Here is a 15,926-nt window from a genome sequence, read left to right as displayed (position 1 = left end):
ATACTGTAGAGAAGAACAATTTATAAAGAGGACTGATAATCAATCTTGGTTATGGTTCAGTCAGGTAAATCTAGAATTATATCTGCATTTTAGGCATTATGTTTCACCTGGGCTAGAAATAGCAACAGTATTTTTTAAATACATTAAAGGTAAGCCAGGACATTCTTCACTGAACTTGCTTAAAGGGTTCACTCATAGAGTATAAAACTCCCTATGAATCAAGCAACAGAGAGGTAAGACTTCCACAAAATACATAACAGGAACAAAAGTACAACTACTATTACTGTGCTGGTAGCTTAAAAAAGATACGCTTTTATATTAAGACAGGGGAGCCATGCCAATTCACAAACCAGCTTACACAGTGCAGAAAGAAAAGCAGTTCTCTCTTTTCTAGAATTCTAATATATACTATATTCTATGACTTCTTAGAAAGGTAGAATTTTTTTTCTGTTTCATAGAAGTTTTTTAATTACCTTTCCAATTGTTTCTGATGTTTCTCTTCTCTAGCTTGGGCCTTCATCTGTTGCACTTCAATTGTATCAGGTTTCCTCCTTCTCATGTACAATTCATGATTTCCCATACACAGTGCCAAAATTCGCTTGTTAATTCTCAGACGGGGTGCATAAAAAACAAAATCCTAGGAAAAAAGTTATTCCAGTATATTCATTAACCTAAAAAAAACACCCTTAGACAGGATTCAAAGCATTACTGCATTCTTGCATTGGTTAAATGAAAACTTACAAGTATTTTGATATTTTGAGCAAGTGAACACCATAATCTATAAACCTATAATCTATAAACCTAGTTACTGTAGGAGACTTAAATACAAAATTGCACCTTGAATACGCCAGGAATTAGCTGGTTTATATAAAATAATAATTTCTTTTTTTAATGATACTATTCTCTATTCTGAAGTCATATGACCTAGAAAGTCTCATGAAATTTGCTGTTGGAATAAAAAAAAAGGCAAAAAGAAAAGGTAGAAAATTTACCATCTTATGCTGTCTTTTCAATGCATCACAGAGTATTAATTGATATAAAACCTCACAACAATTTAGGAGTATCAATGAGAAGGAAAAGAGAGAAAATAAACATACCATATTTCAAAATGAACATTTTCTTTTGATTACTGACTATTCTATCAGTAAAAGTAATAAATGTCACCAATATTTACTCATGCCTTAATGCCAGAGCAAGTCCCTGCAGACTTAAATCTCTTCATATATCAAGTGATGCTATTGTACACACTACTTACAGGGGCCTTTTTGTCAATTGGCTTTATGACAAATTTTTTGTCGTTAAAAGAGATGTTTCTTATTTCGCTCCAAGGAAAACCAATCTTGGGTGTCAGCCTTCAGAGAGAAGAAGTTCTCATTAGAAGCAGCAAGGATGTGCACTCTATATAAACATTAATTCAATAGGGCTTTTGTCTGTACCATTCTCACTACTACACTTAGCTGCATTTAGAATACTACATTTACAACATTATGTTTTAATGTGAACATTAACAACAGTTCAAGCATATTTTGGTAGATTTTTCTTTTTACAAATATTCCATCAAATTAATTACATTTTAATAAATTACATGGCATGGTAACAATAGAAATTTTGATTTGTGACTTATTCTACTACTATTACCTAGATGCTAAACATCATGATCATGTACTCATTCCTTATATGGCATTAGTAAGTGTATTTTCACTCGAAAGAGTAACTACTGAAATGTGAGAAATTGCCATTCCAAATGCTGAAATTAAAGTAACTTTCAGCCATGCTGTACTTCCGTTTAGCTCAGATTTGTCATCTTACATTTTCAGAATTCAAGTTAAATTCATCTCCCTTGCATCTTAAGCAAAACACACTAAATTCAGAAATTGTTACAATGTTACGCATCAACTGCATAACAGTAAATATTTTTCTGTCAGCACAGACTTTTTTTCAATTCATATTATCGTAATTATAAATATCAGAAAATATTTAAGTATTTGATTGCTAACATCAGGAGACAGGAAATACCAAAAACTTGCCTCATAGCTCAATCTCATCTGAACATTTTGAATATTTCCTGCTTTCAGGAGTTATATTGCCATCTAATGGCAATTAAGGCTTACAGAATTTTGTTACAGAGTATATACATCTGAAGTTGACTGCTCCCATCTGGAATTTGACCTATCATGTGTAACTTCATATCACTGTGAACAGTCTGACATGAGATCCTACTAACAAGTGCTTGTAAAGAAAGAAAAGAGCAAGTCTGTTGTTCTATTTCCAAATTCTTCATATTTCCCACATTTCAGCTCTCCCCTCTTCAAGTAGAAGAGATGATTTGATCTCTTTATCAGGACACATGAATGACCTATTTTCTTTGGTGTCTAAAAGGTTTCACTTTTAAATATCTAAGTTTTTCATGCTCCAACATCTATACTCCTTGTTATGGCTCTTACAAATGTTTCTCATTAAATACATTGCTTAGCTTTAAAATGTCCTTTTCATCCTGACCCAAGGGAGTGTTTTGAGTGAAAAGAATAGGAAGAAATCATACAAAGATGGTCTAGCGCAGTAATCCATATAAAGCAATGTAAATTTAAACTTCCATAGAGCTGCTCTTCCTTTCCCTCCTTTTGCTTCTCTAATCTTTAAAATTCAAACATTCTGGCAGTAAACTTCTCTCTCTCTCTCTTTTCCTATCTCTTACATAGATTAGAAGGAGAACCTGTTTTGCCAGATCTTACGGAACACACAGTGAGGTGGGGGTTGTACAATCTCAGATAGCAACTCCCAGCACAGAACTGCAAAATGAGTATTTCCCACTTACTTATCATCGTGCTCATAAATATTCAGACCCAAAGCATCAACTCCTAGCCACAATTCAGTTCCTTTTTTATTCTTTATTTCAAAATAGTTGACTCCATACATTTCCAAGTCTTGTGCTATCTTAAGGTATTCCATCATAGAATCTTCCCTGATGAAGAAGAAAAATTGGTATAGTTTAGACAACAAATCATAAGTACAATGTAAGAATAAGGGAACTACAGAAAAAAAACAACTGGGGTAAAATTAGTTATGAATTAAATCTCTCTCTAAAATAGTTTGACTCAGATACTTTTAAGAGCTCTACACCCTAATATCCAAGTAGAGTCCAATCATTGCATTTTGTCTTTCTGCCCCATGAGTTAAGCAAATAATAAATGTATTTTAGAGGCAGGCAACTGTGGATGAAGGCAGTTGATAGCGTTACCAGAAATCATGTAGGTAAACCAACAACCTAGCTGGAAACTCAACTCTCATGGAAGTCCTTCATAACTACCTACCTTGGTCAGTATAAAAGAAACATTTCCCAAACAAATACCTCCCAAAATACACCCTAATAATAATGAAAGGTGTCGTGAACATTTTTTACATAATTACCTTAACATTCCCCTGTGCTCTTCATGCCAGTTCTGTATTCTTTCTTCCCACTGTTCTTTTGTCAGTTTGTGCTGTTCTAACACACTGTGAATAGAAATTGTTGCTCTTAAACGACACTGACAACAAACTCAACCTCTTATGTTGCATAGCACAACATATGCTTTAACTGAATAAACTTAAAAGATGACTTCCTATATACTGCTCATATTTTCAGCACAGAAACAGAAATTTTGTATTTCAGCAAATTGCCTTCTAAATTCTATTTCAAAATTAGAAGGGAATTTGTTGAATTTGTACTTCCAAATTCCCACACTAAAATACTGTCAATAAAAGTCACCTCTTTTTTCTTGGTATTCTATATTCTTTGTAATATAAAAGTCACACCATTGCATACCTCAGCCAAGTCATAAAATGTAATGTTTACAACAGCTGAAAATGCACACCTATAGAATCTTCTGGCAACAATGCTACAAATTAATCTCTAGGTGTACAAAGATACACCCAAGCTTTCATTCTGCTGTCATTTGAAAGAAAAGGTAAGACATTACAACAAATCAGCAGACAACCTTGCTGAGGGGTTTTTTTTTGTGGTTTTGGGTTCTTTTTATTTTTCCTTTATGAATAAAATCAATAGGGAAGCAGCTTCAGAAAGTTATTTAATGTTTAATCTACAAGAGGCTGCAATGATAGAATTATATTTTGGCCTACTGGAACTTTCAGCGTAGTACTGCAGTAAGAAATCAAATGCATATGATAACGTTATTATGCTTTCATTCCATGCACCCAGCATTTCAGGTGTTTGTGGAGAAGCTGTTTTAAAGGATAATTAAAAGATCATCTGAGCATTTGTCTACTGAAAAGTAACACCTTAAGTATACAAATTTGTGTTGTACTCAAGCACTGCAATATATTTTATTTGCAGCAAACTTACTTTCAGGAAATTACTGTCATTTAAGTGTGTAAAAACACAAAAACTGAAGAAAAGGAGAAAGTATCAAATTAATTTTACTTACTTCTGAATTGGAGTATTTTGATTTTAATTTGGCAGAAGCAGGCCTACACTAACATTACATTATTTTGGAATACTTGTGAAGTGTGTAAAATTAAATCTGCACGGATTTTTGTGGACAGGACAGGAAATACACGTCAAGAAACATGTGGCTGTGATGCTTCTTCATTAAAGTCTAAATCAGGATCTCTAAATTTTACTAGCAAAAAGAGGAACTCTCTAGGAAAGCCACTCTTAAATGCATGTTATCACTTAATATTTTGTTCATAAAAAATGTGCTTTAGTTAAGTTTATGTGCACCATTTGGTGCAAAACCCATCTCACTCACCGCTGGGGGAGAAGCCTGTCATTGGCTAGGTAGCCCAGCTTATGGATCTCCTTACTGTAATCTCCATACTTGGACTGGACAGCATAGGAAGCCAGAAGAACTGCAGTTTCTGGTGGGCAATATATTTCATCATTTAAGATTGACTCTTTGACTTGCAGGAAGAAAAGTCTCTGAGTTATTTCCTGAATTAATTCTTCAGATACATCCTCTGGAAAAAACTTGGCCCTGAACTTAAACTGCAAAGGATTTTCTTTCCGTACATCTTGCTGTGTTACCTGAGGGAGAGGAATAAAGAGAAAAATAAACAGAGCACTACATGGTAAATTAAATGTGATTTAATAGTACTTAAGTCTTTAGCTTCTCTACACTGAAACCCACAGTTTCCACACAAGCCCACTGTGGAACCCACTGAAAGGCGCAAACAAGTTTGTCAATTTGAATAAACCAGACAATTCTGAAATACTACTTAAAGGCTGATTAAGTTGGGTTTTGGGTTGTTTTTTTGGTAGGCTTGTGTGTATTTTTACTTATCACAATAAAGATCTGGAAACTAAGAAGCTGCAAGAAATTAAAAAGATCAAACTATATCCAAGGATGATTTGCAGGAAGCAATAAATTAGGGCCTAACAATGGTTCTTCAGCAAGAACTACAGCACATTACTTCAATGTGAGTAAGGAGTTGGATTCTTCTAAAAGTGTTTCAACTATTGAAATAAATATATGCACTTTGCTCCTGTCTCTTGTATCTCTAGCACTACAATGTTTATTGTGCTTGAAACAAGACACATATGAAATTCTAGGAGACAGATTTGGTGGTTGGCAGGCTTAACTGACTGGATTTTCCCCAGAGGAGAAGCAAAGATTACATAAGTGCAGAGAGTAGGACTTGCTCCTAAAACCCACCCAATTTGCCTCTTAATATTGAAGATTAAAAAGCTATTCTTGATTAGTTTGAAATAAAAAACAAGTATCTCCATTCTAATCAGTGGCATTAACAAATAATCTGACAGCCAATATTAAAATAAGAAGTGACTATTCAAATTCACAAATACAATTTAAAGTAAACAGAACCAGTTCCCAGTAACTGGGAGATACAAGGTACTCCATGTCGTTTGGGAAAAAAAAATATTATCCTACAATCTACCTATCAGACACTTAAATTTTAGAAACAGATTATTTTGCCTTATTTCATGATTCATAGCTGTATGCATACAAATTCCTGAAGCTCAAATACTTTCATAAACATGCCCAAACTGTAAAACAATAATTCTATTATGTTCTGCTACATGAAAATGAGACAATCATATGAATTCAACTTCTCTTAATGCATGCATGCATCCATTCCACAGTACTGGAAACTATCTGCTCAAATTAAATATTGATGCAGCTTTGCATATTCTTTATAACTAATCTAACTTAACACTATTTTGTCATTTAAAGCACACGAAAAGCAATTTTTCAACTAAATTTGAAGCCAGCCATACCTCACTTAAGATATTAAATCAGCAAAACTTTTACAATATATTCAAACTGTACACTTGGCTCAATATGAGGGAATTGTTACCTTTTTATTTAGCTTCAGCCAAGTTGAGTAGCCTTTACTGTCCACATACTGCAGCCCAAAAAACCAGACTTCACGAAGACCAACAGTTTTCACCACCTAAAGATAAATGAGCCATAATCATCAGTCATCACTACAATACATTTTTTAACTGGCATTGTGTAGCTTAATAAAGCTACGTGAACAAAGTGAAATGTAATCAAGTCTTACAAGAATAAGAAAAGATGAAATAGAAGCAAAACATCAAGTTCAGAGAACCCCAGAGTTCTAAATAAACTCAAATGCTCCAAGCTGTCAGCTGGAGCGCGCAGCCCACTGTGTAGATCAGCACCTGAGGAACAGAAGGTAGTAACAGGACCCTGAGGTTATAAAGCACATCTGGGAAGTGACCTGCAGCCCTATGGGGAAGTGAGTACACTCAGCAGAAGACAACTGGTAAAACGATAATAAAGAGTAATATTTGTGAACAAGTATGATGTAATGAGGATGAACTGCTTCCTTCAAATAGTTCTGCTAAATCTTCTAAGAATTAATGATAAAAGGGGTAAGGATGACCTCCTAATTTAACATACACGACTTTCCTGTAAGATTTCAGATCAGGTCTACCACCAAAAGCTACTAAAAAGCAAAATTGTCCTTGACTAGAGGAAAGGCTGTTTTATGGATACACTGCTTAAAAAGATGCATGAAAATCACAAGCTGTTTTCACAACAGAATTGTAGTGTAACCACAAGGGAAGTCTCCCAGGACTTCAAAAAAGGATGAAAATGATGTGACAAAAATCTGATGCAAAAAAACCTTACAGAAAGATCTGTGAGTAACAGTAAAAAGATGAACCTCAATAAAAATCATATTTAATAAAAGCAAAACACTGTACATAAAAGATAATTTAAATTATGTGAACAAAGTTCTAGTTGTAAAGCAAAAGGCAAGAAAGCTATTACATTACTATACACATGTATGGTATTCACAAATCTCTAATTCTACATAAGGACTGATCACATCAGCTTTAAAAAAAGGATGCTGCAGCAATGGAAATGTTTCACAAATGTTGAAAAGAATGACCAGTGCCTTGGAATATTTTTGGCATAGCTAAGACAAAATAGGGCTACTGACAGAGAAATAAGGAAGCCTATGATAAAGGTCTATAAAATTTGCATGGCATGTACAAGGAAAATAGGGAATGATTGTTCATTATTTCTTATAAGGTAACAATCAAGAGAATCAACAGAAATCATGACATAGCAGGCTCAAAGCAAACAAAAGAAGCACTTTTACTACAGAGTATAATGAAATTGTGGAACTGTTTACAAGTCTTTTGCACAGCAAAAGCATATCTGGATTTAATAAGCAATTAATCAGAAAGGTCCAGCAAAGATTATTAAATGACTGTAAACTCTGGCTCCAAAGATCATGTATAGTAGTACTTACATATGTCCTCAGGCTGGACCATGGTGCCAAGCTGCTTTACTGAAGGCTGTTTTATGGAAGCATTCAGATGCATGTGAAGTAAATAGAATTTTACACATAGATCCTCCTCCACTTTAAAGTAGTACTATCGGGTTGCAAAATTAAGATTTTGAAAATTAGAAAATGTCATAAGATAGCTATGCAAACTTCTGCTGCCTTGCATATTTGAATAATCACTTAACTATTCGAGTGTGCATCTTTTTTCCTCCTTTATCATTTCACCATCAAACTCCAAAGCACAAAGCAGACAATGTGGATCCAACATGATTGATGCCTTGACTGAGCATGGTTATTTCCTCTAGAATGTCCACATCATTTACTTCAGACCATAAGAAATGCTTAGAACAAGTCTATATTACTAGTATGGTCCCAAGCAGCATTAAATTTGGCGCCCCAACTTAGGAATTTCAGACCTGCTACTTCTTTTGGCACAGATCTCCTATACAACACTGATCAAACTACTTATGGCTTTATCAGATGACTGAGAATGCTCTTTTCCCAGCAGCTGTCCAAGCTGAGCCCTTGTACCTTATCAGCTCTCTGAGCTGCACAGAACTGCAGATGCTCAACAGCTCTGCCCGTAAGGCATAAGGAGACAAGTGCTTATGCTCACATCACAACATTCTGCTCTCAACCCACTAACTATGGCCCCGAGATGCACATGATTTAAGTACATACAACCTGGGTACAGCAATGCACAGCCACACAAGTTTGCAAAATCAACACTTAAACCAGCAGAACCCACAAATAAGGAAAAAGCATTGCCTACACTGCCTCTCAGCTCAAAGGAAAGAGATATAACCCTTCTGAAACTTTATACCGAGATAATACATGCACTTCTGCACTGCAGTAGTGTGTGATGAAAAGTAAGTAGAGAATGAAAAACTTGGGAGTTTGATTCTGGCCCAAAATTCTATTAAGTAGCTTCAGGCAAGTGTTCATCCCATCTGTAAAACAGATTTATCCATCATCACATCCTACAACTTGACTGTTAATAGGCAATAAAAACTTCTTGGAGAAGAAAAGCAACCTGAACAATGTATGTTTGGGCAAATCACAACATATACATAAGACAACTTAACAAGGATTTCATATCATCACCTTCCACAAGATTGTAAAGAAGGCTTTGGAGACATCTGGAAAGGACAATGGAAAAAGGATAAAGGAAAATTACAGCATTAAATAAAGGAGACAACCCTCACATTCCTTCTGAATGGCAGCTACAGTCAACGAAAAGCTACTAATGCACAGTGCTAACAAAACAAAACAGCTCCTCCACAACTACCACCAGTGTGTGGAAACATCCCTCACAGGGCTCTTCCTCTCTCAGGGAAGCTACAGATGCTTAACTGGTTGACTAGAGGAGGACAGATCCCCTCTTGCCTATTCTGACCAGTGACAGGATAGACAGAGGGACCAATGATAAGTATGTTAGTACACCTTCTGAAATGCGAGTAATTAAAAAAAAAAAAGCTTGTGCAATAAATAAGTTTACTGAGTTTGACAATGGAAGAGAAAAGAGATAGCCACAGATTTCAAAAGCTGCATTCTTGCCTGCTAGCAGATGAAGATGATGAGAATGTACATAAGGAATGAGAAAAAAATCAACAACTCCAGAAAATGCCAATTAAAAGTCTAAAGAACACTGGCCGGTAGAAGATTGAAAGGTCATTCACCAATAATGTAGGGGAGCACTAAATAACATGGAATCCATGGAGAGGTTATTTTCTGCAAACAATAACCAACCTGTTTGTCATGTTCACCACTTCTGCATAAACCTTGAGGGCCAATTCTTTCAGTAACAGTGCTATTCAATTCTCTTTCTATAGAGAAACAAGATAACTTTTTGTCTGGAAATTTCATGCTGGTTTCACAATACAGTTCAGCTCTTGATGTTACATGGTGGAACTCACAGATGAATTTAAGATCAGACTAAAAAGTGTTTCTCACACACAACTACCCTGGTTGATTTTTCTTGACCTAAATTTTTTTTTTCAGTTTAAAATTCCAGAGGTAAGAGTTGGTGTGATGTCAAATGCCACACAGAGAACAGAGGAACAAAGAAGAGGCATGACAACAAATTCCAAACTGTATCTTTGTTTGCTGTTTGCAAATGCCCCAATTTGGATGAGCCTGATTACCTGGGCACAAGACATTACACAGCAGAATGTCACCCCACCCAACAGTGAATGGCATAAGATAGCAAAGGCTGGCAAAAGACAAGTAACAGCTTGAGCCTTCTATGCCACAGAATACCATACTTTTACTTGATGATGGTGATGCTGGTTAGACAAAAAGCAAGACAGCCTCTTTGTTCAAGAAGTATTTTTAAGAGTCATGACGTTTATTCTTATGTAGGGGCTGAAGACCTATTTCATAGGTGTACCCATATACTGCTACTGATGTTAGAGAAAAGGGCAGGCTGTAAGTGTTAAGAGTCAGTCATTTCGAACAAAAACTGCAAAGGCAATTTCATTCATCTAAAAGTTCAGTATTAAAACAATAAACATTCTCTTCTTTTCAATTTATATAATAAGACATTTAATTGACTCTAAAAGGTCAACTGAAAGTTTAAAGATCTTTTTTGATGTGTTGCTTTCTCTTAGTACTCATCATTACATATTTCAAGCATCTATAGTGGAATGGACAGAAACAACTACTAGGCAGAACTGTTGATCTACTTAAACTATTTTTGAAGGGTAATTTCAGATATTTCCAGATTTCCTAAATAAAGGCACACATTTTGGATTTAGATAATAAAACATATTTATTGCTATCTTGTTGGAAAACAACACAACACATTGACAGGTCATGACTATTTTTAAGGTTTCCTCAAACACCCCACAACACAGGTCAAAAAACTTGTTCCAAGATTCTGAAGACTAACATGAGTGCAAGAACAGCCCTGTTCAAGAAATTGTTCACTTGGTCCATTTGACTGATGTATAACACACCATCAAGTGACAGTGTGTAACTGTGATAGAATAGTTGAAAATGATGACCTTAGTGCGCTTGTGGTCTGCAAACCTTTCTTCCTTTTCTTTTTGTTTTAAACATAAATTCCAAACTGGTTCATAGGACAACAGTATTTAGTTCTACCATTTGGGAAGTGAAAAACCATCTTACAGTATTTATTGCTGGAAAGCAATTGTGTTAGCTTTCATTAATGAACTTACTGTTACATACATATTTCTAAAATATATAATTCTAACAACTATATTGCAGTAGCAACTAGAATATTATTAGACATAAAAAGCACAATTAACTTCAAAGCAGTTCCATACACAATTTAACCAAAGCCTCACTGGTAACATATTTAGAGAGTTGTCTTTGAATTCAATGTGTTCCAGGAGAAGTAATGAGGAAATTCACACTAACTCAGAGCCTAGCTTAGATAACATAAGGAAAGCAGTCTGTACATGAGAACACTACCACTTTTTCAGACTATGCCTTAATAACCACAATACTCCTATGTGCTTGCACTTATACACATAGAGACATAGAAGTTACCTGGTCAAAGAGCTGCTTGCCTGTTGTATTGGGCTGGATGGCAAATTCCAACTCTGCATCCATTGTGGTTACTCTGACATTGATCTACAGAATAAAAGGAAACATTTAAATCATACTGTAGCAGTGTAATCCTTCCATTGCCTGTAAGAAACAATAAGTTCAACAATTTTAATGGTCTTGTGTACACACAGAACATAGCAGTAAGAAAAACAGAAAATTTGAATCTAAAAAATTTCTCATCACTATTTAGTCTAAAAGCATTATCAGCATAGTACTTACCCCTAGGCTGGAAGGTTAAATTAGAGAACAAAGCTCAAAATTAATTTTATGGGAAAGCTGACATCACTACTGAACAGCTGAAGAACACTGGGATATTGAGCTACTGGGCACTATCTTTCAGAGGGCCTTTCAAATGCATGCAAAAGTTCTTGGTCACATTTATGTCATTTTAAGGTATTTATGCCTAGCAATATAGAAAGACAAGCAGCCTCCTGCTTACCATTTCTAAAATCAAGCAGTTTGGGGGTCAAAGTAGGCACTTTCACCTAGCTCTAGCACTAGACCTTGTACATCTCAGGACAGACTAGAAGCAGGTTTTCACCAATGGAAAGAAAAACTGCAGCAGTTAGCTCTCCTTAGTGCCAACCTCCTTGAACTCCCTTACTACAAGACTAAGAATTCGCCACCATTCAATGAACCTCCTTCTCCTGAAAGGGATGATCATTTTCCAGATGACTCCTGACAATCGCTGGGTTTATTTGTAATAAAACAAGAAGTCAAATACTGCAGGAGATATTTGGAAGACATACTTGGAAGTACAACAGTCTTTGCCAATTTCTCTTCAGCTGGTACATACAGAAGTGAGAATTTCCACAAAACAGAACAAAGCATTAAATCCACAGCACTGTCTTCTCAGTGTTAGAACAGTCCTCCAACTCCTACTGCCAGGGTATCAATCACATTTTATTCATCTTTAGTGCATAAGAATAGAAGTATTAAAAGGTCAAATATACTTTCCTATAAATGCAGAAAAACCAAATTCGCACAGATATATTCTAATTTCTCTCTACTGTAAAAAAGGGCAGAGGAATAAATTAGGACTTGTATTACAGGTTCTTACACTGCTTGATCTATTCATGTGCAAACCATTTCCATTAACTATTTCCCTAATTTTGCCACCAGGTGGAATACTTTGAGAAGTGATTGTCTGGAAAAGAAGGAAAGACAACACATGGAAGGGAGATCTAAGATAGGGAAAATAAAACTGCAGAGCAGTTTGTCTTCATGCAACAGATGAAGCTTGATCACTGCTGCCTTCATTGTCAAGGTAAACACAAGGGGGATATACAAGACAAGAATAGCAGGAGCCTGAGGACATCAAGGTTACAGACCTGCAAACAAGAATGATAGAGGGGGCTTAGCCAACTTTATTGTGTGTGCAAGCACTGATAAAGAACAAGAGTTGAAGACTTTGGAGTAAAAGATAGTTTAGTTTTATTGCAAAAAAAAAAAATTTAAAAAATAGAGGGTGTGTGTCAGGAAGAGGGAAAAAGATGTTTTCTGTAAATTCTCAGTCTCTCTATTTCAAGAGAAGAAAAAAACCCTTATGGAATATAATTAATCTAACAAAATAACTAATTTTAAATGGTAGTTCTAACTCACTTTAACTCACTCTGCCAGTTACACTAGTTTAAGCATGAGGGATTGCCCCTTAATTACAAAAGATTAACTTTCAAAACCAGTTTTTTACTTAAAAAATTAAGCCTTCTTTAGGGCAGTCACAAGTAAGCAAGTTACAAAGAATAAGGCCAAAAAATAATTTTATTAAATGCCAAAGTACCCTGTTATATAACAGCACCGTTGCCAAAACAAGAAGCATCACAGATCTACAAAGCACAGCAAGTTCAAAACTAATTGCAGCAGCAAAAACTTCTTATATAAATATCCTTACTACAAATGTCATCTACAAATGCAAGAAATACTACCTGAGAGTTTATCCTTCACAAGAACTAGGATACCCTAACAGTAAAATAATAGCTGTAATACAGAGATAAACTTAATACAGCTCTAAATTCTGTTTGCTTCTGGATATTACTGCCCCAAAAAATCTGAGTGCTCTAAGAGTACAGAGCTTCTACACCTCCAACAGGTACAAACAGGCATTAAGAGTACCTAGCCACTTCTACACATTACAGTAACTGCTTAAGACTGCAGCATTTCTGTTTATCTTTGTACTTCCAATTAACAATCACTCAGCTGCTAATCAATATTTACACATTCAGTTCTAATAAAAAAGTTTCAAATTAAATTATGGTAATGTTAAAAAATTACTTTTTGTGATATGAATTATTGAGGCAGAGACAAAAGTTAACACTACAGGTAATTTTCTTTCTGAAGGAATTTGGACTGACTTTGATTTTTGGCATACAAATACCAGGCTTCTACAAACTTGTAACATTGTTTCGCACCTTCAATTATTTCTGGGCACGGAACATAAGAAAGTTACTTTTGTCAAAATCTGAAGAGCCCTGAAGGTCTACTTATCCAATTCAAACCTTGATAACAGAGCACCCTCTCATCAAAAATCAAACTTCTGGTACCAGTTGCACTGCCTGTAAAATAAAGCTGGCAAACTACATTAACAAGACTCATTGGGGAAATTTCCACATCATAAATATGGCAGGGAGTTGAGAAAACACAAGCAGAGAGAGAAGGTCCAGGAGCTTCAGCAATGATCTGTCACTCACAGAACCTCTGCTGCTTATCTGGCTACTCTGACACAATGCTCTTTAGGTGGGGAAATTATCTGAACCACAAATTATGAGGACAGTCGCTAATCTGAACCAACTTTACCACACAAATACAGAAACAGGAAGGAGCTCTTGCAATGGTGACAAGAGAAATGCATGAAGGCTTCCTGTAGCAAGTATTGGGAGGCTACCACTACACATACCACAAGATCCATTCAGTGCCTGCTTTTCAAACTTGCTCTCACCAGGATCCCACATCTTTGTTACAGAATCTGACAGGTCCCTTCCTCACACAGTTCAGCCAATTACTATCTCAAGTTTACATATTAAATAGAATCACAGAATAGTTTGGCTTGGAAGGGACCTTTAAAGGTCATCTAGTTCAAACCCCCTGCAACGAGCACAGACACCTTCCCCTACATCAGGTTGCCCAGAGACCCATCCAACCTGACCTTGAACCTTTCCAAAGATGGGACGGGACATCTACCATCTCTCTAGGCAATTGTTAGTTTCACCTCCTGCATCATAAAAATTTACTTACTTTTATGTAGTTTGATTCTTTTATATCCTTTTAGCTTGAAACCATTAGCCTTGTCCTAATACAACAGGCTCTGATAAAATGTTTGTCCCCACCTTTCTTATAAGCTCCCTTCAAGTACTGAAAGGTCATAATAAGGTCTCCCTGCACCTTTCTCTCCCCCAGGCAGAAAAACCCCAAATTCTCTCAGCCTTTCCTCATAAGGAGGGATGCTCCATTCTGCAAACCATTTTAGTGATCCTCCTCTAGACCTGTTTCATCAGCACCATGTCCTCCCTGTGCTGGTGCCCCAGAGCTGATGCAGCCCTGCAGTGGGCTCTGAGCAGAGCAGAGGGGCAGAATCCCCTCCCTGGCCCTGCTGCCCACCACTGGATGCAGCCCAGGACACGTTTGGCTCTCTGGGCTGTGGGAGCACACAGACAGCTCATGGCCAGCCTCTCATCCTCCAGCACCCCCAGGTCCTTCTCAGCAGGGCTGCTCTCCCTCTGTTCACCCCCAGCCTGCGTTGACATGGGGGGATGCCCAACCCAGGTGCAGCACCTTGTACTTGGCCTCGTTGAACCTCAGGAGGTTCACACTGTCCCACTTCTCGAGCTTGTCCAGGTCCTTGGCAGCAACAGCAGACTGAGTTTATCTGTATTTTACCAGACTTGTTTCAGAATGATTAAACATGGCCAAAGGAAAGGGAAGAACACACACTAAAGAATTACACGTTGATTATTCTTTGCCAAGGGAGCAACTGATGTTTTGGTAACAAATGTTGCTAATGGGTTATGAAGATATTTGCCACAGCTTACAAAATACTATTTATAGAAAATATTCCCCAGCATATAAAATAATCTATTAAATAATTTATCAAAACCAATAAAGAGTACAGTCATTGAAAATATCTGGAATAACAAGCACAGATGTGCACTTAATAAAAGCCTGCACTTCATAAGGGAATTATATTTTTATTGCATGCATTCTTTCACCTTTAAGGAAAGGTGAAAGAGTATGTCAAGTATGTCATACTTGAAAAAGTATGTCTGCATTTTCTTGTAGTACCTAACTTCAACCCTCCACAATTTATGGGACTATTACACCGTCACCGCATTAACCTTTGAACCTCTCCTCAAACAGATATAGTCCATGAAACACGCACAAAAACCTGCTGTAAGCTTAACAATCTAAAATTTTATCTTACTGTACTTCAGCCATCCTTTGCAAATATTAGTTATGGCACTTCATCATGAACTCCAAAACTGAGTTGATACCAATACTGAGAAAAAAAAAAGGCCATTTAAAATAACATGGAAATGGTTTCCAGAAGTTTTGCTTTGGCTTAATGGATGCAATACAAATTAGTCATT

The 15,926-nt window shown here is 36.3% G+C and overlaps 1 protein-coding gene across 2 annotated transcripts in view; it reads right to left on the bottom strand.

Moving 5' to 3' along the window:
- Positions 1-15,926, bottom strand: part of RDX (radixin) — a 44,727-nt gene that overhangs the window by 16,237 nt on the left and 12,564 nt on the right. Inside the window, exons 3-9 of one of the 2 annotated variants that reach the window (XM_058018256.1) lie at positions 11,287-11,370; positions 6,310-6,405; positions 4,746-5,020; positions 3,409-3,492; positions 2,816-2,962; positions 1,256-1,352; positions 474-637 (exon numbers count right to left, since the gene is read on the bottom strand). In XM_058018256.1, the coding sequence (XP_057874239.1) occupies positions 474-637; positions 1,256-1,352; positions 2,816-2,962; positions 3,409-3,492; positions 4,746-5,020; positions 6,310-6,405; positions 11,287-11,370 (947 nt within the window). Of the gene's footprint in view, positions 1-473; positions 638-1,255; positions 1,353-2,815; positions 2,963-3,408; positions 3,493-4,745; positions 5,021-6,309; positions 6,406-11,286; positions 11,371-15,926 lie in introns of those variants that run through there. The other variant, XM_058018257.1, reaches the window with a different exon arrangement.

Source organism: Melospiza georgiana, chromosome 2 (genome assembly GCF_028018845.1).
Source record: "Melospiza georgiana isolate bMelGeo1 chromosome 2, bMelGeo1.pri, whole genome shotgun sequence".
NCBI classification, from domain to species: Eukaryota; Metazoa; Chordata; class Aves; order Passeriformes; family Passerellidae; genus Melospiza; species Melospiza georgiana.
Note: the sequence above shows the minus strand (reverse complement) of the source record. Positions and strands in the feature narration are given on the sequence as shown.